General features: G+C 41.3%; 1 protein-coding gene across 1 annotated transcript in view; it reads left to right on the forward strand.

The window, feature by feature from the left end:
• Positions 1 to 916: 916 nt before the first annotated feature.
• Positions 917 to 26,818, forward strand: part of dtx1 (deltex 1, E3 ubiquitin ligase) — a gene marked incomplete at its 5' end in the record, with an annotated part of 50,588 nt that continues 24,686 nt past the window's right edge. Inside the window, one exon of the mRNA XM_080038386.1 lies at positions 917 to 1,175. Within this exon, the coding sequence (XP_079894512.1) occupies positions 917 to 1,175 (259 nt within the window). The remainder of the gene's footprint in view (positions 1,176 to 26,818) is intronic.

The raw sequence follows: 26,818 nt of genomic DNA on the forward strand, positions 1-26,818 counted from the left end.
AGCCTACAGGTCTGTATCGCCACAACAAATCCGTGCGTGTTGTGCATGTCACGAAAAGCGTAGGGTTTTAACAAAACATTTTCAATTTTTAATACATCATAGAAGCAACAGAGACAGCACGGCATCCCTTGTTTTGCCTCAGCATCATTTAATGTCTGAGTGATATTCTGCCTGCTATAGGCTATGATTGTGATAAGCATCTGTCTGTTTATGCACGCTGCTCTGTCCCCTCCACACAAATCTGATGACAATCACAATTATTTATGCTGCTGACACAGCTCACAGGCTCACATGCAATCTTTTTTTTTTTTTTTGTGCTCCCACACATAAAGTAAACAGAAATGCCCAGAGGTGCAGCCAGGCCACTAATGGGACTCTAGCACAGCTCTGCTTAGGTTTGTGTCATCTCCTCTGAAAAGATGCCTCACTGGTGGTGAGAAAGAACCCACGGGGAAAAATCACATCATTTGTTTACCAGTGTGTGTCTCTGCTCCTCTGTCCTTTTGTTTAGAGCATCTCCTGTCTACCTGCTGCTGCTGATATGCTGTGGTCTGCTGTGGAGGACTGAGGCTATACAGCTGCAAATCTCATCATCATCAACACCATCATTAACATTAACGTCTGCCACTTCAAACACCACAAGACACGAGAGGGCAGAGGGCTGCTTTGGGCTGATCAAAGCGCCAGCAGCAGTCGCAAAGTACCTTTGGACTATGACTCCGGCAGAGCTGCATGCTTGCTTGCTTGAAAGCAGCATGAGATAATTGAGGAGGACCACCCTACCACCCTACCAATCGCTGATTCAAGCTTTTTTTCCCCTCTTTGACACTGTGATGACAATGTTCCAGTGTGTCAGTTGACTGTGTGCTGTTCTAGCTCGGGACATAGCCAGCAGCTGAAGCGTGCAGTCAGGATCATGGCTCGTCCAGGATCGGGCTTGCTGGTGCCCGCCAACGGGCTGGGGTACCCGCCTCAGAGCCTGGCCCGGGTGGTGGTCTGGGAGTGGCTGAACGAACACGGGCGCTGGAGGCCCTACAGCGCGGCGGTCTGCCACCACATTGAGAACGTGCTGAAGGGGGACGCCCGGGGATCTGTGGTCCTGGGCCAGGTGGACGGCCAGCTCTCTCCTTACCTCATCGACCTGCAGTCCATGCACCAGTTTCGACAGGACACAGGTAAGAGCGCTTTCCCTATAGCCTATGTATGTACGCACTCGTCACAGATGGGGGGAGGGGCAGATTTAATGTAGATGAAGGCAATACAGTTCTAAATGCATCATGTGGCTGATTAACTAGTAGCTCAAAGGTCTGAAATAGGTAAATAAATGAATCATGTATGGTATGACTGTCCTCACCACAAGCAATGTCAGGTCATCACATTGGGACCAATTAAAGTCGGCCTTGATGTGGTTGCCACGCAATGCAAATCTTATGTAACTTTCTGGGGAATAAATGAGAGTCCTAAATGTCCCTGTCTGCTTTGGGGACTCATGTAGATGATGAGCCACAGGTTGAGCTTAGAGGCGTTCTCAACTAACAAGGACACAAGGCACGCTGATGACAGAAGTGTGGCAATAATTTATGCATTCAGCAGCGTCTTCATGCGGCTGTCGGCGTGCCATGACCTTGCCAAAGGTCACCGTGTTGGAATGGGCTGTGCATTCATCAGGCAGATGGGTGCTGGGGCTCAGTGCGACACTACGCACTCTGCTCTGTGTATTGTGCTCGTCGAATGTGTTGTCACTCCTATGTAAGAATGACAGTCATGCTGTACAGGAGGCAGTGCCACTTTATCTAAAATCATTTCACTCCACATGATGGAAAGAATATACAGTATGTGGACAAATCTGGTTAATTTATTATATGCCTAAACTACTTGCAGCGCCATTAAACATGTAGTTCCTTCTGTGTGAGAGCAAAGGACTTGCATGCAACTGTATAATATTAGTGCATGTTGCTTTAAAGTGAAATCCATGCAGCACAGCCTTTGTTTGTTTGGTTGACTGTAATTCTCTCCGATGACTGCTTACCTTTTTAAGTATGACCAGATGTTTTCACTGTACTCTGCCAAGCCTCAGCACACACTCTCTGTTTGCCACTGTGTGTGGATTCAGCGTCCTGCCATCCCAGTGTCTTAAGTAAAGATATGGGGGAGGTTTAAGACATCTGTTAGAAGGACTGGCCTAAGACAAATCTCAGCTGCCTAAGTTATTCTTCAAGCCTTACACGGAATACACATCACACTGTGTTAGGGTTAATAGAGGCAAAATCAAGCATCTGATTGTGACTTCTGTGTTAGGTGCTGTAGTATACAGTCAGGTCAGGTCTATAGGACAAAACAATATCTCATCACCTCATTGATGGGGTGAAGCGTGAAGAGTAAAACTCTCACCTTAAGTATCTTAGAAGGCGTTATGTAACATCAGAGCAGGGAAGGACCCATGGGATATACTGAAGGTGACCTCACCGTGCATTCTTCTGCATTATGTCATCTTTCATTAATATGCAATGGTGTATTTACATTTTCATCGATACACGGTGGTGAATTTAGTTGGCAGTGTTATCCAGAATGCAGAATAAACAGACGACAGCTCAATTTTAAAAGTCCTTGGGGTAACAATCAGTCTAATAGCTGCCTGAGTATAGAAAAATGGAATGAAATGTTACCCTAAATGGTTCATAACTGCAAAACCACAACTGTAATGAATTGCAGTTGTATTGAATCGCAGTTGTGTGTGTGTGGGTGTGTGTGTGTATGTGTGTGTGTGTGTGCTTTCTTGTTAAACTGCATGTGTGTGTGTTTTTTTTTACAGACACCCATCTACAGATGGGCGTCGCAAACTAGCTCAGGCAATAAATGATGTGGTATGTGGAACTGGTCAGAGCCTGGTCACTGTCCTCCCCCTTCTTAAGGATAAATATGAAATCAGTGATATACTCATCACTGACTGTTTTCAACTGATGTTTTATGAATAAATTACATTATCCTGTTCTGACATCACTTATCTCTACTTTATTACACACTGTGTTGACCCATTTAGAGGAACATATCTGTATGTTGTGATTGTCACATCAGAAAAATATCAAAATATTTTTTTAATGTGAAGCGCTTTGTGACCCTGGTCTGCGAGAGGCGCTATATAAATAAACTTTACTTACTTACTTACTTACTTATAGACACACCAAGAAGGATCATGTATTTTCCAGTCGCGATCATAAGAGAAGGGACACATAAAATAATTTAAAAGCCGGTCTGAAGACTATTAAAGGTATGGAAAAGTCCAGGAGATCCATATGAAAAGTAAATACAACACTGAGCACTTTAGATATTGGCTATACAGAACCTATAGTATATAAATCACTTGATATATTAGTGTTTTTCTATTCTTCATGAGGGAAATGTGTGTTGAAATGCTGAATTTCAGAGCGGAAGTGCCTCTGCATGACAGTTGTTTTACTATTGAGGAGCCGTGTGGCTGGATTTCTGCTGTTCTTTTCAGTGGTATCCCCTCTGATAGAAGGTAACACAGAGCCTCACATGTGTCTGGGGTTGACTGGCTGCGGGATGAGACACTGAGCCGTTTGTCAGCCATTACCAGGCGCATGGGCTATAGGCCTGACGTTTATCGGTCCTCTTTGTGGCATTCTGTGTGTTACCTTCCCCCTCGGCTGGGATAAACCTGTCACAATAAGGCCTGACGGACAGCGGCACAAACCAGCCCTCTGCCTCCTCTTTCTGTGCACGCTCTTTTGCTTCTGTTCCCAAACACGGGCAGACCTACACCATCGATCCCAGCTCCCACGAGGCCTATAGCTTCCACCAGGCTGTGGTGATGTCCTCATTGCATCGCTGCTAGGCCTGCCAGGAGTGGGCTTGTTTTAATGTGGATTTTGATGTTTGCTATGTTTGTACCTCAGCAGGTCACCGCCAGCCACTTGCTCGATGCAGGTTCATGGAGTGTCCCTGCGGGGAAACCCCATGTTGTCTTGTAGCCAGTAGTAGTGATCTCGTCCTCTGAGGCTGTTTTTTGGCAAGAGCTGGAAAGAGAGTTGAGTGTACTTAGTGTCCCCAGTGTGTGTGTTTGCGTGTGTGTGTGTGTGTGTGTGGGTGTACATGTGTAAGTTTGCTGACTTTTGCATTAAGGTGCACTCTGCCTGCCGAAGCAGCTGTGTTGTGTTGTGGGTCCTGTCGCTGCAGGCTGTGTTGGGGTGTCCCGCTCTGCTGTGGCTTTGGGAGGAGTTCCTGCGGGTGGGACCCAAGCCGAGTAACTCCAAACTAATGAGACGGCAGCTATGGTTTATCTCCACCATTCCCTCTAATCAGAGCATCATGACGATAACATATACGCACCACCACATGCAGCAGGGCATCTGTGGTGAGCGGCCTATAAACATCTGTGTATAGTTTGCGTTTCAAAAACACAGGCCGTGGAGTTCATAAATACAACTACTGGTCTGTGGCGAAACCCTGAACCCCATATACAGTATAACTGAAGGCTTAGAGGCTTATATATTGTGTGGACGAATATCTGGCCAGGGCAGGGAGAGGATTGGCTCGTGGCCAAGGAGGATCGATCCATTCTCCTCCCCAGAGGGGCTTTTGAACCTCTAAACACTGCTGTTGACTGATCCCCTTTCACTACACCCACTCCCATAGCAAAACACATGGGCTTATCTGCCATCTCCATCATTTTCCAACACTTGTGGCCTGTCTGATGGATTTCACACTGCAGCAATTGCTTCTGCCGCCTAGAATTTACCTTTTTCTAGATTTTTCTCAGATGATAGAGAAATGGCTGTCCACAAAGCAGAGACACCGGCAATATTGAGCGCATTCATGAACGATATAGCTAAACCGGGGACATTTACCTTAATAGCATATAGTCATTAAAGCACTTTATAAATGTCAAAGGACACAATACAGCAGAAGAAAAATTATATCGAACATAACCTTATAACTTAACAATATTACTTTGAATCTATAAGTTGACGGGTGCTACTCAAGAAACCTGGTCACTCTGTCTGTCCTGATTTGGATCACGTATTGGACTACTTGTGTTACGTTAGCAAGCTAGGCCAAATATGCACCATAGCTGCAGTATCATTACAGATGACATTTTCTTAAACAAAAAACAATATCAGCTCACCTTTAAAATCAGTAGGACGTGTAGTGTGCAATTGATGTCTGAATCTATTCTGTTTGTGTGTTTGTATGGGGTCTTAAGGGCCATTACAGTTGCTCAGTGCTCACTGTTGTGGGATGGCCCGTGTGTGACCGCAGAGATAAACCCTATCAGCAGCTGTTGGCTGCTGTGTTGCCGGAGCAGGGCTTTGTTTGTTTTGGTTCCACAGGCGTGAGAACCTCCTCTCCACTGTCCCATTTCCCTCCGCCAACAGTGAATTAGTGTGAAACAAGCCAGAAGACAGCAGAGAGACGCGTGGTTCTCACGTCTGTTTTGTGTGAAGCTGACAAACAACAGTCACTGTGGTTGTGGTCTGGATGTTGCCTGGAGACCTGAAAGCACGTATGCGATGCTGCTGATCCTGGAAGAGGGCAGTGCTGTAGTTTAGTATCGTAGTCAATGTGTGTGGGAACTGTTTTGGTGGTCTGTGGGAGGAAGCTGTAAAAAAGGAGTCCCGCTATGTATGTACTATGTGCTAAAGGTCAGGTGGTGCATGCATCAAGCTCTGACTGAAATCCCACTTGCGTCAGAAGAAAGCACAATGAGCAAAGAGTGGAGCCCCAAAGCCTCTCAACAGAACATTTAGAGCAGGAACGTCATGAACAAGAAGGAGTAGAAAGGAGACAAGCAGCTCAGGTGCTATTATTATAATGTGTGCGTGATTTTATATGTGTGTACACATGTGATCAGCAGCCCTGTGTTGGTTCACACTGCGGTTTGTACTGTAGCACTGTATATGCTTATTGTATTAGGCTTAGACACACAGTAGGACTGTTGTTTGGATTATACAAATTGAAGTAGCCAATGTACTTTCCCTGATGCCGTGCAGATACACAGCGGGTCAACGCACGCCTGCATCCTCAGTCATGTGGGCTAAAGATAAACAGACATGACATAAGGACCGAATTCTCTTTTTGTAATTAGTGTAATTAGTCAGCAAAGGTCTTTAGCAGAATCAAAATGGTGATCAGCCAATGTCAGTGCACACGGGGGTCCATTCTAGCCCATAGCAGCTGGCTGGATTCCACTCGGATGTCGGCAGGAAGAGAGATCGTAGCGGTGCTGTGGAGAGGGAGGAAGGGAGGGAAGGGACAGAGGTGAAGAGAGAAGAGGAACAGAGGGAGAGGTGGAGCGTTTTCCTGATGGAAAGTGACAGTAAGGGTGGAGGGAGGTATAACAACACTGAAAAAGACCCTCAGCTGTGCACACCGCTCCACCTGCTCTTTCTCTCTCTATCTATCTCACACACACACACTTACAGAGCTTTTGCCTTGCTCCTTTTGATTAATTAATGAATACATTTAGTCAATGCCTTAATATTTTTCTAATAGAATGGAACGAACAGAGGCAGATGCCAGAGTCCTTTATTATTTAAGTAAATTTTAGGGTCTGATCAGCTGCCAGCACAAGAAACAATACACATTATTTGTGTGTGCTAAAACAAAATGTAGCAAATCAAAGAGTTATCATTTATGATATGGTGAGGTACATTTTTTTACATTGTCAACATTAACTCTTGTTAAAGGTTAGTTTTTTTAAATGTCCACTGCATTTTTCAGAACTTAACCTGACATCTTCAACTTAGTTTTTTCCTAACTGTTTAAACCCCAAAGACATTCATGTCAAACAGACAAAAGTAGCAAATCTGCGCATTTCAGGAGCAGGAAAGACAAAATGTTGAGCCATTCTTTGTGATAAATGATCAAATTTTTGGTTGTGCATTGCTTGATGGAATAATCATTTTGGAATTGGAAATACCATCTTCATATAGGCTGCTATTCCATCTTAAGAGCCACCCTGTTCCGAGAGTTGTAGAGCTTTGGTCTGTTCTGTCCACATCCTTATTGCATTACAGTGAAGAGCATGCTGTGCAGCTTCTGGCAGCCTCTAGCACACAGCGTCTCTCCACATCTCCTTTTAACTTCTAATCCAGCGAGTCACCACTTTTAACTTCCAAAGTGGATATCTTACTCTTTGATCAGTGGACCAGCTTTAAAGCCGCTCTCTGCGCCTCTTGCTTATCAGGCCGGCCTGGGAGGTCACCGCGATCGTAAGCTGTCGTCTGCCTCAGACTATCAGCCTGTTGCTGCTAGCATACGAATGAGGCATCATCTCTAACCTGTGTGGGTAAATGTCCTCCAATCTCCTGGTTACGTTTCTTGACCGATCTCTTGTTGAAATGTGTCTTACTCATAGATAGTAAATAATATGGATGTAGCATCCGGGCTGACCTCAGTTATTCACACGGCATCCAATAATCCTGGTGTGTGCGCGTCGCCATTTTGTGAGGGGGAGGGAGATAGCTGACGTATACCTCCGAGGCAAAGTGAGGGACAACGGGCGGAGAGCTGTCACTCAAGAGATCGCGCCAATACATTTTAACCTCCGATAAAATAAAAACTAGCGTGGTCCGAAAAAATTCACCCCCCTCAGTGTTGTCTAAACATACAGACTAAAATGGTTTTGTGGACCAGGCTGTAAATAGGTGTAATAAGACTTTGAAAACAGCCTGTTTAACAAGTGAGTCAATGAGAGATGGCTGTCTTCTGCTTCCACCCCCCTAGTGGCACTTCCGGTTACTACAGTTGCGGTCACTTCCTTATTGGATGCTGGTAAAAATCGCTGAGGTTGGGGCTTGGTCTTACAATCCGGGATGCTGAATCAAACTGTCAAAAGTGTTCTCGCCCTCCTCTTCCACTAATGTGTTTATTGGGGGGAGACTTGATACTATAAAGAAGACATTTAAAGAGCTCAATAGCGCAAAGGCTCTTCAGTATATAAACCAGATGTTAGGTAGATGTCGTTTTGAAAAGGGACAGGGTGTTCTTGCTGTAACAAATGGGGTGTCTTTGATCTACAGGAGTGTGTGGTCTATAACATTTGCAGGAAGTCTCATTCGGTTGAGACCAGAGTTGCACTGACGCGATGCGAGCTGCCAGCGGTTGCAGTGAGCCGAGCTTAAAAGCTCCCTTGATCAGTCCTCAGTTAACGCAGAAACTCAGTGGGAGAATTTTTGTTTTTCATCCTCAGAATTTTCACTCGCTAGCCTTCACACAAAAAATGCACTCGTAGCCTACTTCGGCGCAGTGGGAGCATGACAAATTGCTAAATCCTTAAAACTGGGTTGGCTTTCTCAGAAGAATCTTAGTGGTAAGACAGTCGTCATTGTTCCAGGCTGAGCCCCAGTAATGGGGTCAAAAAAGACACACAAGCAGGAGACACATCTCTGCTATGTTACTCAACAACCACTTTAACACTAGTTGAATATTCTCTTTAATACCATTTACATTACATGTGATTTATGTCAACTGCTTTGAAAATGTACTCTGTGTTTTGCACTGCTAGCAGCATGGCTCTGAGGATATTGATGTAAAACTCAGGATTTGTAGATGCCTACCATTATCAGGTCAACATTTTCTTCATTCCCATACCTATTAGCCACAGTTAGCATGCTAACACCATTATGGTGAAGACGGTAAATATTTTTAATTTCACTGAAAGGACAATAACAACTTGCCCAATAGAAACCATTTCCTGGAGACCTCTATTCATGTTTGTTTGATTTCTGGTTTGTAACATCTACTGTTCATACTACTATCTTATTACAGACATGTTACGGTACGTTTTCTATACCGTCGTCTTCTGCTGAAACCAATGGAGTTCATCCTCTCCTACCACTCGATTGAAATGTGTCCACATTCTCAATCGCATTTCCTTTTTTCTTCTCGAAATTCAGATTTGCTTCACATTTAGATGGAAACCTAGCTAATGTGAGTTTGATAGCATGTCAGCTTTTAGCTTAAAGCACAGCCTAAGAATAATAGATACCGCTAATAGGCTGTTGACTCTTGTAGCAGACTATATCAGTTAGCAGTAGCAGTTAGCTCTGAAAGGATAAGCTGATCAAGAGGAAATCTAGGCCTATTTCTAATCAAAATATTTGAATAAAGTTATATGTCAAGCAAAGCTGCCAGACATTCACTAGTTCCAGCTTCTGTAATGTGATTTGTGAGTTATTATATAATTATATAGGCCTTTTGAATATATTTGGGTTTTGGACTAGTCAGTTCGACAAAACAAGCCTTTTGAGGACAACGCTTCTGTTTTCTGACATTTTAAAGTCAGAACATTACCCAATTAATAAAAAAAATCTAATAATGAATATAAACGTCAGTTTTAACTGCTATATTTAATTAAATCTTTCCAACCCACTTCTGTAGTGCTAATAGTGTTTTACCAATGTCCAGGTCAGGACATCTCACAGTAGGAGGAGGCTTTCGTAGTTGTTAGTTTTTGTTTTGAGTTGTTCGCAGTATGAATTTGCAGTCTTTTGCTGTTCAGTCTAATGGAAATGAGAGGAGGAATTACAGCGACCCGGCATGGGATGAGTACAGGCATGCTCAAAACAGGTTCACATTCCCTCACACTCCTCCTTTGAAGCCATACGAAAAAAACAATCACTTATTGGGATTGTTTGCAGTGCCGGGCGCTCAGCCGAATATCAATGTGAGTCTCTTGCTCATCCTCCTCTCCTCTCATCCTTTCTCTGTGTCACCTGTAAGTGCTTCTAAATCATGGTTCCTGGTGAGAGTCCAAGTCCAGTGAGTGTGGAACATCCTGCCGTCGACTGTTGCTCCTCAAAGGAGATGCTCACACGCCATCACTTATTCTGACATTTCATTATTTATGAGAGCTAGAAAACCCTCTAAGGATTTCTATCACTGATGCCTCAAGGTGAATTTTTATCAGACTTCATTGGTAATTGCTTCTACTCCGTTATGTCCTTTGAATGGATGCATCCACTCAGTGCATGAATGTCACTAAAACAACAATATATTTTATTGAAAAGGATTCTGATTAAGGCTGACGATGTATTACTTCAGATGGAAGTATGACAAATTAATAAAAGGAAAAAGCGTCATGCTTACCAGTGATATTTTGGGAAATTGATACTGGGAGCAGATGTATTATTGCAGAAAAAAAGAAATGTAGAACTTGAGCTGAATGACAAAAGTATGTTTGTTGATGTTGAAAATTTGATGTGAATCTGATGAATGTGATGCTCAAAGTTGGGATTGTCATCCTTGTCCTTCTTCAGATCATGAAAAAATAAAATAAAAAGGTTCTGCGTTCCTACCCGTACAACCAGAACCTTGAAATCGTTTGGTAATAAATAAAGACAATATTTTTTGCAGTCATGAGAAAACTGTGGCAATAAAGCATGCTATGTTTCATACTACTACTTACACATGAGGTGAATAAAGAAGCTGCCCATCACAAGGACAAACAGTCCACCTTGCTGCTTTTAGGAGTCCTCAGATCCCTCGGTTAACAGCTGGTCAACAGTGAAGCATTTCATACAAAAACAGTAGTTTGTCTCAGTTTGACATACGCAGGTTTCCCTAATGGAGGTAACAAGCAAAAAGCTAAACAAAATAAAGGGCTTTTATATGTCTTCAGTGCTAGTGTAGTTGCTAGTTTGTCTCGTCTCATTGCTTTTTATCTCATATCTCAACTGCTGTCGTGTGAGAGACAGCAGGTGGACGGTCAGTTTCTCAAAATATGGCTACATTATTAATTCCGCTATCAGCTTTTCAAAAGGTGAGAAATTGGAGTGTTGCCTAAAAGCAAATAATTGGAGTCCTTTCAGTGAGAAATACACTTGATAGTGAGGATCAGCTGCTCTGGAAATATGATATGTACATACATATGATACAGTAAGGGATTGGAAAAAGGTGTGAGGTTTGGCAAACAAGAAAAAGAAAGATACTTTGCGTCTGATAAGTTCAGAAATGACTAATTTCCCATCATTATAAAAATCCAAAATGGATATGCAACAATTACTCATTTCAGAAGTTTATCTGCTGGACAGAAGGGTTCTTATGATGTTTAAATGAAGAGTCAATTCTAAGTGCCTGTGAGCTGAACGTTTCATAGTAAAAAACGATTGGCCTCAACACTTGTTGTGATTTCATAAATGTGTTAAACTCACTCTGCACATCCATCACTCTGCACAGTCAAGGTCAAAAATCCAAGTGAAGGGAGTCTTTAAAGTGATTTATCAGCGTTTAAGTTTCTAACGCTCACCTCTGGCTTTGGCTTTGTGGTTTCGTCCTGTGGCAGGCTCGAAAAAATGCCAGTTGAGTGGATTCCAGTAGTGAAGAGTACTATTACAGTACAATACTGCAGCATAATCTACACTACCTCTGCTTCACAGTTCTATGGGCGATATGTTCGACGCAGTGATCATTTCACACACAAAAAAATCTTTAAACACACCGCCTCAGGCTGAGCCTCAGATCTTTGAGGTAAGTCTTAGCAGGAGAGAAAGGGCAGTGTGTTTTGGGTGGTGCATCACTTTAAACCCAATAATCCCATCTCCTCTGAGTGCAACATAAATTCAATTTCAAAGTTGACCCTCATCAGTTGTAGAGTAATTAAGCCTTCCCATAAAATCATAAATGATTTATTCATCATAGTTCCATATAAATTATGCATGTGTCTTGCAGCTATTAGAGCCTGGAGAGCATGAAGTAATCCGCTTGAACTGACGTTACACTGTAAACAACCTTTCCTTTTTTTTAATACTTTTTTTATATTAATATAATATTTTTTATTTTGAATATTCTTCAGATCTCCTTTTACAGCAATTACTTTCACTTAGAAACAATATCCGTTACAATGGGTCATAACATTCATACGCTCTTACGTATCTAATCAAATTGACAGGAGAATATGTTCAGAAATACAAGAAAGAAGAAATAAAAAATAATTAACAACATTGAAAATAAACAATGTAAACAGAACAAACATCAACTTAAAACAAAACATGGGTTGTATACAAGTTCACCTGGAATATATAATTGGGTCTAGTTCTAACGGTCCTCCATCACAGACATTAATGGTGCCCATCTTTCAATGAAAAGATCCCTCTGTAATCTTAAAGAATATGTAATTTTTTCCATAGTGTATATATTTCTTAAAATTGTTATAGTACAGGCATTTTGTGAGAAAATATGGGTGGACCTCTCAAAAATTGCAACAGAAACCATTCCAACTGTTTTTGACTCATGAATATGTAATTAATAACATACTAAAAGTCTTAAGGAATCCAAGTGGTGGAAAGTTAAGCTAAGGGGTTTCTTAACCATACCTTTATGTCAATTTTCGGCTTCCTAAAGTACTGTTTTCTGGTAGAGGGGATATGTGCAAAATTGTTAACCTTTTCAGAAAAGCTTGAAACTTGGTACACTTATACAGTTTGGGGCTCTGAACATTTTCAGATATTAAGCCATTGCAAAATGTAATCATGGTTGCCATGGAGACCATTTAACTTTCCGCCATTGCCTAATTATGCATTTTTCATCATAACTCCTGAAACAAACATAATACCACATAACTAGTGATGTCTAACCCTATGTTTTCATGGTCAAGGATTACTGTTACCACACAACATCAGAAACAGTTAAGGTCAATAGTTAAGGGTGAATCCAATGTTAATTTTTATTTATTTATACATACATTCTTTTCTGATATCCACACAAATCGTTCATTACTGTCCATATCAACCGACAACTTTGTTTAACAAGAGATATGGTACAATGCATGTGCAAATAAATGATTAACTATGAAGTCATAATATTCATTTGATTTAATTTTCTTGCCATAAATGTATTAAACGTTTTCAAGATAACAATGTCAAGTTATTTTTGGGTAATTTTTGCCTTTATTAGTTAGAGAGAGAGGTCAGAACCATATGACCTGACAGCAGACCTGGAACTCATATGGAAAACTGCCATCCTGTTTGTCTCACAAAGGCCAGCATGGTCTAGTATGATGCAATTTGCACAGCATGGCAATCACCCGGGGTAAACATCCTTTGTGTTTACCCCATTGGTTGATATGAGACATAGTGACCCTACATGCATCTACTCCGCATGTAAGTTCATATGTGAACATGCCCACTGCCACAATTCCACCCCAATCATCAAATTTTATCAACCACTGGTGGAAGGCATTTTCTTATGAAAGCAGCTGAGCCAGAGGTTAGTGACTTGGGGGCTTCCACACTGATATTAGTTGTTGGGGTCCATTGGGCATGTTATGGTTGATGCTGGGAAGAGGAAGTGATAATGATTTTCTATGCAGCCGTTGTGCACATTATGACAGGGAAGATGTTTGGATGGGATTTGCATTGAAAGAGTCCCTAATTGCCTGATTCTGCCTAATGTACTTGTTGTAACTCCCCATTAGCTGCAAGGAGATCCAAAATACTATGATGAAGAGATGTCATCAGCAGATGATACCTGCTGGAGATCGTTTATAAAACTCTGGTGTCAATTAAGTTGCTGCAATCTATGCTAAGCTGATAGACGATGTCTGCAGAGAAGGCATGCCATTCTGATGTGATTCTCAGAATAAGATGACTTCTCAAATGCAAAACTGAATCCTTAAAATCCATTGGTAGACATATTTTGCAAGTTTCTGAGAATTGGGAACTTCACCTTGAAACAATATCAGAAATGCTTCCTTTCATGGCAGTATCAGGGCATAATCTCTACGCAAAATCAGCTCACATCTACAGTATGTGCAGACAGGGCCGCCCATAAGGGGTAGAAAGTGTGAAAGCTTTCTAGGGCCCAGCCCATGGTCTATGGAGGCCAAGAACCTACCTAGATAACCTTTATTTTTAGATTTTTAGATATTTATGTCAATATCTATTCAAAGTTGGGTGTTTACACAGAGCCGCGGCTCCGCTTAAGGCCATTTAAAAAGCAGTAGAAAAGCTACTTGTGTCTGGGTGAGGTTGTGAAAAGTATTTGGACCCCATGAAAAAACAGGTTGGGTACCTTTTGTAGTTCTTCTACATTCTTATAAACAGGACAGGCTAGTTACTCTGTCATTTTCCTAAACCTGAGTCTACAAACAGGTTTAAATTATCTCTTCCCATAAAGTACATTTTTGTGAAAAAGAATTTCCCTTTGGGGACAATAACTTCTAAAGGCTTTGACATAAGTGTTCAGGTTGACACGGCCAGCCAGGTCTGACCAGTTTTTCAGAAACCTGGCTAATCGACCAACCAGCCGGGTTCTACCACAATGAAGCTGACGAGCAGCATCATCCTGTTTTAATCATTGTAACCACCAAGATCCTGCTTTCTGTATTGTTTCTAAAAATTAAAAATTAAAATAGACCTTCAAAAGTTCTTAATGCAAAGAAAGATACAAGGCACAAATAAGTTGGAAATAACTGAAGGAACAGATTTGTGTTCAAAGATTAAGAACTTTTTTGTAATGATTTCAGTAATGTTTTCAGTAATTTTGCAGTGATGAGAGCAGAATGAACTAAGCCTAAATGTTGCAACCAAATATAGGCCAACTTTATAGTTTTGAAGGGTAGGTTGGTTTGGTTATTCATGTAGAGAACCGCCTTTTTTTTCTTTTTTGTGTGAAGAATTTGTTGTTGATGTTAATGTTTAAGCGTTATTTATTTCAACAATACCACCAAAAGATTTAAAATTATTTATTGTCATGTGCAGAAATACAAAAGAGTGCAATATTTGGTGCAGTCAATTAGTGTAAATGTATCTTATACCAGAAACTAGTAGCATAGAAAACGTGCAAATTGTGAAAAAACTTTTAGATTGCTTTAGTGGATACTAAAGAAGAGCAATGTCTCTGTGTGAACTGATTATTTTGTAGAGATCTGCTGATCTGTTAAACAATTGTGTGAGTGGGTATTCAAAATAAATTGGTATGCTGGGCTAAGTCAGAAATGTACGTGCTACTATTGTAAAATAATAAGTCCTTGCTCCCCCAACTGTCCCTGCAAATCCCTGGTTGATAAGATAGTTATTCTCTCTACAATTACATGTATGTGTTTATTGAGGGATGAGCGCACTCACACGCATTGATACGAGTAAAGCATGGGTAAGGGGGGGGGGGGGCATTGACCGGAGGTCTTCAGGGGCCCAGCCCAGATACCAATCCTCAAGTATGAAGAACTCTTTGAATTAACTTGAAAAACGTCATGAGATCCAACGCTTACAGGAAATGAGAAAGAAAAAAACATGTCCACGTGCGTTGCTAGTGCCGATATCTAAAGCAACACAAACAGCTTTCATAGCCTCGCCACATTGCAAACTATTCAATATCTATTCAAAGTTGGGTGTTTACACAGAGCTGCGTCTCCGCTTAAGGCCATTTAAAAAGCAGTAGAAAAGCAGAAATGTTCAAAATGTTTCAGATTGAGCACATCGGAGTGTAACTGTTTCAAACATAATCCATCCTATAAACCCTTTGTGTGCCAAATGGTGACAAGATTGGGTTTTGATATTAAACAGTTTTGTCTGGATTATATTTCCTGAGTCGTTCCTGCTCACGGAAAACACATCTAGGCCTACCTGCTACTTGTGTCTGGGTGTGGTTGTGAAAAGTATTTGGACCCCATGAAAAAACAGGTTGGGTACCTTTTGTAGTTATTCTACATTCTTATAAACAGGACAGGCTAGTTACTCTGTCATTTTCCTGAGTCTACAAACAGGTTTTCAGGGGCCCAGCCAATTGTGTGGGCAGGCCTGTGTGCAGAGGATGTGCTAGGTCCATTAGCACCATCCAGATATTAACCAGAGATCTGTAGGGGGATTCCATGTGGAGTTATCGCCTATGGGCTGGCATGTCCATGGATCTTGAGCAGGTTCTAATGACAGTATGAAAACCAGTGGTGGCATCACAAGATTGCAAGGTATGACATGGCTGCAACATCTGACATGGCTTCACTCAATGCCAGTTTGTGCTGAAGTTAACAACGCACACAGTTCCGAACTATCTCCAAGAAAGACACAATTACAGGGGGTGCTCATGGCACAGTGGTTATGCCGCAGAGGACCCGGGTTCAAATCCAGCCTGGTTAAGTTCTCTGCATGTCTTCCCCTCTTTGCCCCATGTTAACTCTGTCTCTCCAAATCTAATGTAGAAAAAAAATATTAGAAAGACACAATTACTGCTTGGATCCAAGCTTGTGCAGTGTCTCGCACCTTTTTATGGCAAAAGCCATCAGAAACACCATTTTGGTTAGCATGGATGGACAAACTACTGCTGAGAAAACATTCAAGAAGAGGGGTCGGGTGATCACCATCAGTACAAAGATCCTCAGTGAAGATCGATTGTGAAGCAGTGCAGGTGGATCTTCACCTACTTTTCAAGCGACACATAATTGCTGCAAAGGGTTCACAGGAACTGGGATCCATGTTAAGTATGAACTGTGCAGTCCTCCTCCAGCCCTGTTTGAGACCTTCTTACTGCTTCGACAGCCACATATGCCACTATTAGCAGATGCCATTTGGGCGCTCCACACACCTGACCTTCCAGGAGGGTAAGGTCATATTTAGTATGCTCGATGGTGGAGCACTTTTTATGCGCATCACCTGGACACGTTGATATACATACAAAGACAAAGCAGCCAACGTCATAGGTGAGAACATGCTGGTTACCTTGAAGAAAAACAAGTTCCTTTCCAATCAAATAAACAAGCAGCTGTTCATCAACATGCTCAGTGGTCACCAACAGAAAAGGAGCTGTCAGACGTACCATGCCACAAGTGATGCTGATTGGCTCATAGAACAGAAAGCAGTGGAGTTTGCCACACAACCAAGGCTGTGCTCAATAGGAAAGGAGCTCCCCTCCAGAAATTAGAAACCAGTTCGTTTTAAGCCCTTTTGTGAGAAGCTGGCCTTTATAACCTTCTCATGTATAGTATAGCTACTGGGTCCGCCACCTACATCAGCAGGAGCAAAGTATCACAGTCAGCGTCCAACAATGGAATTGAACAACAATAGATAAACAAACTCCTCCTCACAAATAGGGATTGTGGGGTGCTTGTCCATATCAAAACTGTCCCACCAACACCTCCACAGATACTCTTATGGGTCATCTGATGCACATGCAAGACGGACTGTAACAACCGAAAGTGCACATGCAAAAACCAGACTATGTTTGAGAAAACTTGCTCCAATGCTTCATACAACTATTAAATAAACGTAAAAGTCGATCTGAATACTAAGTTGAGTTTTTTTTATTAGTCAATTACAAAAGGCTACATTGAAATATGTCTTTTCACATTATCCTCTCTCAAGTTACCACACTCCAGAGGGGGTCAGAGGGCAATGCATAGTCATGGTATGCATTGATTTACCCCTTTCACATTGCATTAGTACTGCTCTGGCTGCACTTTGGATTAGTAGTTCTTCTGTGCACCAAAATACTTTCATATTAAAATGTATGTTCATCAGTGCAACAATTTATGTTAATTTGTGCCAGTTTAGCATTCACAAATATATATATTTGTTTATATTGTTATAGTATTTTACATACATTTAAGCCTATGTCTTTGTTAGAGAACACAATTAAAACTCGATACACAATGTTTATGCAACATAGGCCCCAATTGTAAAGTCACAGCGATGTTTTTGGATTCTGGGCTTATATTTTCGGAAAAACATCGGATTCACCCTTAACTATTGACCTTAACTGTTTTTTTTTTTGTTTTTTTTTAATTTTTTTTGGGCATTGTTATGCTTTATTGATAGTGCAGAGAGACAGAGGTGAAATGGGGCAGTGAGGGGAGTGACATGCAGAGAACGACCGCGGGCGGGAATCGAACCCGGATCTGCTGCTGGGCCCGGCCCGGGGGGGACGCCCTACCAACTGAGCTAAGGGCGCCCAACCTTAACTGTTTCTGATGTTGTATGTGGTATCATAGTAATCCCTGACCATGAAAACATAGGGTTAGACATCACTAGTTATGTGGTTTTATGTTTGTTTCAGGAGTTATGATGAAAAATGCTTAATTAGGCTATGGCGGAAAGTTAAATGGTCGCCATGGCAACCATGATTTGATTTTGCAATGGCTTAATATCTGAAAATGTTCAGAGCCCCAAACTGTATAAGTGTACCAAGTTTCAAGCTTTTCTGAAAAGGTTAACAATTTTGCACATCTACCATAAAACAGTACTTTAGGAAGCCGAAAATTGACATAAAGGTATGGTTAAGAAACCCCTTAGAAAATAACTTTCCACCACTTGGATTCCTTAAGACTTTTAGTATGTTATTAATTACATATTCATGAGTCAAAAACAGTTGGAATGGTTTCTGTTGCAATTTTTGAGAGGTCAGGTTATATAATGCCTGGACTATTAGCCATTCAGCTTGGTTTGGTGAGTCCTTTTTAAGCCATTTTATTGTAATTGCCTTCTTTGCTGCAACCAGTAATATCTGTAATAAATACATATTTTTTCCTACTGTGTATCACAACTGGTTTAATTTCTAGAATTGCTACCAGAGGGTCTCTTATCAATTCAACCTTCAATACTTTATTAATATAAGCAAATACGGATTTCCAAAAGCCATCTAACAATGGGCATTGCCAAAATATATGTGAATGAGTAGCCATTGTCTCTCCACACTCCCTCCAACATTGACTGGGTTGATTCGGATTAATTTTAGCCAAAACTTGTGGTGTTCTAAAAAATCGGTTATTTATCTTCCATTGAAATTCCTTCCACAAAATTGGCGTTTGTGACTTTGTGAGCCTGAGTACATGTCTCCAACCAAACTTCCTCACTTATTTCGAGCTGTAGCTCTCTAATCCACTTGTCCTTCATATAACAAGAATTATCTTTTGTCATTGAAGCAATGATTCTATACACATTGGTTATTGGTTTCCTCATATGTTCTCCACCTTGAATCTTTAATAAATACTGTTCTAAAAGGGTGGGCTCTCTCAATCTGTTCCAGTTTGGGTGTTTGAGTATGAAGCTCCTTAATTGTAGATACCTGAAAAAATCTGTTTTTGGTAATTTAAAATCTGTTCTCAATTGTTCGAATGATTTGAATTTGTTATTACTAAATAATTGGTGTACATAGTGAAGATTCAGAAGTTTCCAATTTTTGAATCCTGTGTCAAGTCTTAAGGGAATAAAATCTCTAATGTAAATAATTGAACTCAAAACAGAGAGAAAAATGTCAACTTCAACATTTTATGTATTTCCTTCCAAGCTACACATGTTGTGTTCGACCATTCTCCCAAAAGACCTCTGGTGGGTTTAACCCTATTAAAGGGGATCACTGACAAAGGCATATCAGGACTGTAACTTTTTTCCATACTGAGCCATCTTGTACTTGTGTCATCTGATAACCACACTATCATTGCGTGTAATTGTGAGGCTAACCAGTAATGCTTCAAGTTGGGTAAGCCTAAACCCCCTTTAGTTTTTGCCAGTCGTAAGACTTTATATCGGACTCTGGGTCTCCTACCCTGCCATATAAATCTTGAGATAAGACGATCCATAAGATTAAAAGTAGATTTAGGTGGAGAGATTGGTCGCGTTTGAAACAAAAATAGGAGCCTTGGGAGAACATTCATTCTAACAGCTTCCACCCTGCCTATTAAAGTAAGGGGAAGTGTAGTCCAGCGGTCATAATCTTGCTTAATTTTGTCTATTAATTTAATATTAATATTTCGACCTTTAATTAAGAGAAACCTAAATATTTTTAATAAGCAAGCCTTTCTTCATGACCTTTATAATAGTGATATTCACAACACCCTGGCTATTCCTGATGTCGAACTAGCTTTAGACTTTTTCATTTCCACCTTTCTATCTATTTTAAATACACATGCCCCCTTTAAGAAGTATAGAGTTAAGGATAGATCCAGTCCTTGGGTTAGTCCAGAACTTACATCTCTTCTCCGAACTAGAAACAAAGCCTGGTCTCTTGCTAGACGTACTAATAACGCCTCACATTGGACTGCATTCAGAGCCTTAAGAAATAAATGTACATCCTTAGTGAGGAAGAATGTATCTGACTACTATTTAAAATTGATCACAGACACCTATTCTAACCCAGCAAAATTCTGGAAGGTGGTTAAAACCAACAAAAATAGCTCTGCTACATCAGCTTCTATTCCAATTCAGGTTAAATTTGATGATAGTTTTATTACCGATCAAACCGAGATCTGCGCTGGTTTTAATAGACATTTTAATGTTGCTGGCCATATCTTCAAAGAGGACAACTCTAGATCTTCTCTAGCAGACAACCAGCTACCCCTTGAACAGGTTCATATGCCTACCACCAATGATGTTCCTCAGTTTTCTATTATTCCTGTGTCCTCCAGTATGGTTCTTGATGCTCTCTTAAGCATTGACCCCAAGAAATCCACTGGAGAAGACAACCTAGACCCATTCTTTCTCCAACTCTCAGCCCCTGTAATTGCAGAGTGTATTACCCACATTTTTAACCTTTCTATATCTTCCTGCGTTATTCCAAGGATCTGGAAATCAGCTTGTGTCCTTCCTTTGTATAAAGCGGGAGAAAAAATTGACCCTAATAACTATAGGCCAATATCCAGACTGTCATGTCTGTCAAAAACGCTGGAATCCCTTATTAATTACCAATTGAAAACATTTCTCTCAAGTCACACTATTTTATCTGTTCACCAATCTGGTTTTAGAACTAACCATAGCACTATCTCTGCCATCACTCTGGTTACTAACAATATTGTCTCTGCCTTAGATAATAGTAATCACTGTGCTGCCCTCTTTATTGATCTCAGTAAAGCCTTTGATACAGTAGACCATTCTTTACTATTAGATAAATTGGCTAACATTGGTATTAGTGAAAATGCGTGTAGCTGGTTCAGTAATTACCTTTCTGACCGATCTCAATGTGTGAAGCTAGGTAATATCCAATCTGGTTTCTTACCCATAACCAAAGGTGTTCCACAAGGTTCAATTTTAGGTCCGGTACTATTCACCATCTACATCAATGATATTGTGTCTCTTGTCAGTGGTTGTCAAATCCATTTATATGCTGATGACACCATCTTGTATTGTGTTGCTGACTCTGCAAAGTCAGCTATTGAGAACCTGCAACTGTCCTTTAATGCTCTTCAGAATGCTCTTATTTCACTTAAACTTGTCCTTAACCAGACTAAAACTAAATTCATGTTGTTCTCTAGGGCTAGAGATTTAGACAATAGTGCATGCATCTATGCTGTGAACGGTTCTTTGATCGAGAGAGTCTCTGAATATAAGTACCTTGGTATCTGGCTAGATGAAAAACTCTCTTTTACATTTCACATAAAAAATCTTGTCTGTCGTCTGCGACAAAAGATTGGATATTTTTATAGGAATAAAGCTACCTTCCCGTTGTTTAGTAGGAAAAGGATTATTGAGGCAGTTTTTATGTCTGTCCTTGATTACGGTGATGTGGTTTATCGGCATGCATCTCGTTCATGCCTTAAACTCCTTGACTCTGTATTTCACTCTGCTTTGAGATTCATTACAGGAGATGCTTATGATACACACCATTGTGTTTTATATGAAAAGGTTGGGTGGTCCTCCCTTAAGGAGAGACGTGATGCACATTGGCATATTTTTATATATAAAGCTCTGACTGGAAAGCTACCACTCTATCTGACAGAAATGCTGCTTATTTCAGATGGGCTTTATCAAACCCGCTCAACTGACATGATCATGTTATATGTCCCCTATGCCCGGTCTGAGCTTGGTAAAACCGCTTTTAGCTATAGTGCCCCTGACTCCTGGAACAGCCTACAACATACAATTAAAATAAATACACTCATATCTGTTAACCAATTTAAAAGTATTATTTTGAATCAACCCCTCCACACTTGTAACTGTTTTAATTAGGCTATTATTTATTTCATTCAATTGATCTGAATGTTTTAAATTGTTGTTGTCTGTGTGTGTGTGTGTGTGTGTGTGTGTGTGTGTGTAAACTTGTTATGTATTCTCATTGTATATTGTGTATCTGTACTCGACGTCATTGTAAAAGAGGGTCACCCCTCAATTGATCTTTCGAGGTTAAATAAAGGTTACAAACAAACAATATAGTTACTTTGATATAAACTAAGGTCAGGGGGTATATTTATTCCCAAATATCTAATCCCCTCTCTGGGCCATCTAAATGAGAAAGCAGATTTCATCTGTGGGGACACTAAATTGTTCATGGGGAGTGCTTCTGTCTTAGTCACATTTATTTTGTAACCTGTGTAGATCCCAAAGGTCTCAGTACATTTCATTAAATTTGGGACAGACTTTGTAGGGTCAGAGATATACACAATTACATCATCTGCATATAGCGACAACCTGTGTTCCTCTCCGCTCACCTCAATACCACTAATGTCTGTACTATCTCGTATTAACTGTGCAAGGGGTTCTATACTGAGGGCAAAAAGGAGAGGCGAAAGAGGGTCCCCCTGCCTACAACCCCTCCCCAACTGAAATTTTTGTGAGAAACACCCGTTTACCTTTACTGATGCTTTTGGAGACGAGCATAACAGTTGGAACAACCTTTTGATACAGAGTTAAAGAGCCAAAAATGAAGTAAGGGGTCTACCTTCAATAATACACAGTTTCCCACATTGACAGCAGTTTTCTGTTCCTCCTTCTCCACCGCAACAGAACTGATGACTTCTGAAAAGTGGATTTGGGAAATGAGCTTTTCCTCAACAGGCTTTGACCCTTAAAAGTCAGAGTGCCACCGTTACACCTCTGCAGGCTCTGGTAAAGCCCGTCTGACTCATGTTTAGGCTTTATAAGCTCGATAAAAAGCTTTTAGCGACTTTCAACAAGGACGCGACCCTGATTTTATTCCAGCCGCTGACATTTAGCCTCGACAAATCCAAGGTCCCTCCCTGTATATCTTCTGTTCCCTCTTTATACACATTGTCATAGGGAAATTAAAGGTGGAGTCAGCCATTCAGGAGAACCATTATTGACAAAATCAATGAATATCTCATCACCGTCCTTTACATGTCCGTACTGTTTATGCGCTATAAAAAAAGCAGTGTTAATGGGCATGTAAACGAAGGGATTTTAAATCCCACATTACTACAGAAAGGTAGCAGATCGGGAGGAGATATTCATTGATTTTGTGTTCCCCAGAATTGCTGACTCCACCATTTTAAGGAATTGTGTATGTCATGTAAATATGCCAATACAAATAATTGCCTTGTTAACATGAGCTATTAATACTTAAATCAAAACTAATGTTACCTTTAATTTTGTAATGTGAACCTTGTGATTAAACCTGCGATTCAGTAGGGAAAAGATCTGGGCCTAATGATTTAAAAAAAAAAACTCCTGGGAAAGTAGAACATAGTTAAGGAAGTTGTCTTATAGGTAAACCCATTACGATAGTTGGATAAAACCCTTTTTTTCTCTCCATGCAGGGGTGATCTTATGCCCTCTAACCTCTCTCACGACATGTCCCCTTTTACTGCTGATCAGAGCTGACCAGTGTAGTCTGGCACGGGGACAATTTGCTTCTAATGTAGCCAGACGTTTCCTCTGATAAGACCTGAGTGTGTCTGACAGCCATGAACTGGGTTCTAAAAGCCTGTTTCAGCAAACTCATTTACTGTTCATCTAATGAGTCAGACGCCACATTATTTGTCAAATGTAATATATTCTGAGCAGTGTTTTCCCTCACGGTGCTTCCCCTGAAACTGCCCTGATGATATTATGTCATTTCCTTTTCACAACCATCCAAAGGTTATATAGAGGTGAGTCAGAAAGGAGGAGATGGTGATCATGTGCAAAACTTCCTGATTTCGACCTTCTGCTTGCAGTCCGTCCCGTGCTTGTTCAATGACGGAGTAGTATACATCCACACCTCGTATAGGCAGTGATTGATTCCCAGGGCTGTCATGTAGCAGCCGGTGTAGCATGTACGGCGTGGCAGAGGTCACCTGATGGAGAGCCGCGCGAGCTATACGCCTCAAAGTCTCTTCTGACGTAGGGCCGTCAATCAACATTTCTGCTGAGCAGGAAAAACGGCGTCACTGACGTACAGTCTGTCGCGCTGGTGTGATGGCCGACATGAAATATCGTGTTGTCACAGTTAAATACTGCAGCATGTTGGGCTGAGAGTTTGTATGTATTTGTGTGTGTGCGTGTGTGCATGTGCGCGTGTGTCACTCTCTTGTATTAAATTGAGGGAGGTTCGGTGCAGTCTACACTGCAAGGTCAGCTGTAGGGCCCAGTGATTGTTTGGTGTCATTTGAAAACATCACTATATCACTATTGATATCATGTTAATGTCACAATATATTTCTATTCTAAACATTCCGATTGTTGATAAATGTCAATAAGGGCAAATTTATGTTTAAATCACATACTATAACAGAATCACATTAATGTACAGAGCAATGATACAGTGCCTTGCAAAAGTATTCATACTCCTTGAAATTTTTGACATTTAGTCACGTTATAACCACACGGGTACATTTATTTTATTGGGATTTTATGTGATAGACCAACACACAGTGGCGCATAATTGTGAAGTGGAATGAAAATTAAACGTGGTTTTAAATTTTTTTTATAAATAAAAAACTGAAAAGCGTGGCGTGCAAAAGTATTCAGCCCCCTGAGTCAATGCTTTGTAGAACCACCTATCGCTGCAATTACAGCTGCAAATCTATTTGGGTATGTCTCTACCAGCTTTGCCCATCTACAGACTGACATTTTTGCCCATTCTTCTTTAAGAAATAGCTTGAGCTTCAGATTCAGCATCAGATTGGATGGAGAGCGTCTGTGAACAGCAATTTTCAAGTCTTTCCAGATAATCTCAATTGTATTGAGGTCTGGACTTTGACTGGACCATTCGAACACATGACTATGCTTTGATTTAAACCATTCCATAGTAGATCTGGCTGTATTTTTAGGCTAGTTGTCCCTCTGGAAGGTGAACCTCCACCCCAGTCTCAAGTCTTTTGCAGACTCTAACAGGTTTTCTGTCCTATATTTGGCTCTATCCATCTTCCCATCAACTCTAACCAGCTGTCCCTGCTGAAGAACAGGACCCCCAAAGCATGATGCTGCCACCACCATGTTTCACGGTTTATGCACAACTGCAAACTTCTGGATCCTACACCTTGAGGTTTGCGGGACTCCAGAGGCATCAGAGCTTCAAATACCTGTCTGCTGCTTTGTGATGGCATTTTAGCAGCTGCTCTCCTATTCCGATGAATTTGTCTGCCAGAAACCTTCCTCATCTTACCTTTATCCGAACGTACCCGTCTGTGCTCTGAATCAGCCACAAATCTCTTCACAGTACGATGATCACACTTAAGTTTTCGTGAAATATCTAATGTTTTCATAACTTGTCCAAGGTATTGCACTATTTGACGCTTTTAGGCAGCAGAGAGATCCTTTTTCTTTCCCATGTTGCTTGAAACCTGTGGCCTGCTTAATCATGTGGAACGTCCTTGTTAAGTAGATTTCCTTTGATTGGGCTTACTTAGCAAACTGATCATCACAGGTGTCTGAGATTGATTTCAATGATCCAAAGCGCCCTGAGACACAATACCATCCATGAGTTTAAATAAAATACAAAAAATTCAATGTTTATGACACTTAATTCCAATTTGCATAATCATTTGTGACAGACTGTATGTTGTGCACCATCACTTGGCAGGTCTGTGTTTATATTGGACTGATGCCAGTGCCATAAAGCTCTGTAGCACCCAGGCATGAGGAGTCGTCAGCTGGCAGCTGGCGAGGATGGGAAGAAATGTGGCGATAACATAAAAAGCATCTGTAGAGTAAGATTAGCAAATGTCATACCTTAGATGGAAACCTTGAAATCTTGTAAATAGTAACATCAACCAAATAAGCTGTATCTGTTTTCCAGGGGGGCTTTTTCATGCAGGATTTTTTTTTGCCATGTGTGAAAGTGACTCGGCGCTAACAAGAAAACTGTTTCAGTGTAACCCTGACACTGCTTCTTGGTAGTGCTGGCTGGCTGCAGGTTGTGTGTGTGTGTGTTATTGTGTGTGTGTGTGATAACTGTGCCTGGAGCTGTGCCTCCCTCTCCGCTGGCCCCGGTGACGTGATGGCACGGCACTGACATGCTAACGAGGCTCCTGCTGGACATGATGAGGATGAAGTGGTGTGAAGTGGAAACACACACATGAGAGCACCTCGCTTCCAGGCACCGCTCACCTCTTCTGGGTGCACCACTTCTGATGTCCACACATCCACAGCCACGTGTGTACAAACTGATAGTTGTATGCTCACAAAGTGAGTCAGAAAGCATCCTCAGCTGAGGACAGTCACGACAACAACAGAGTGAGAAGGTTGTTTCAGGGTCTGTTGCTTCACTGCAGTACAGGAGCTGGCAGGTGGACAGCAATGTAACTTCATTTTCTCGAGATTTTTTTCATCCACTCTGTCCCCCCCCCCCCCCCCCCGTTACCCCAGTAACTGCAAACTCTGCACAAGTGTGGCCCGCTTCCCGGGTACAGGGAGTTTGGAGAGTTGAAGGGGCTGAGGATGAGGATGGTTGCAGTGGGAGTTAAGCCACTTTTCCTCACCCTTTTGTCCTGCTGGCAGCATAACTGTATTAGTGGGGGCCTGTTTTACTGCAGTGTTCACTTTCCTAAGCTTGGGCAGAAGTGAGACATCCTCTTTTTTTATTGTTATTTGGCAGAACACCCATCACAGGCCTTCTTCAACCCACTCCCTCCCTCCTTACGTACTCGAGTAGCCTTTCTTTTTCTTCTTCTTTTTCTTTCCTTCCATCTCCCTGGCCTTTCTCCATACCCTCTATAGCT

This window comes from Ammodytes marinus, assembly GCF_949987685.1.
Source record: "Ammodytes marinus genome assembly, chromosome: 2".
Taxonomy (NCBI): domain Eukaryota; kingdom Metazoa; phylum Chordata; class Actinopteri; order Uranoscopiformes; family Ammodytidae; genus Ammodytes; species Ammodytes marinus.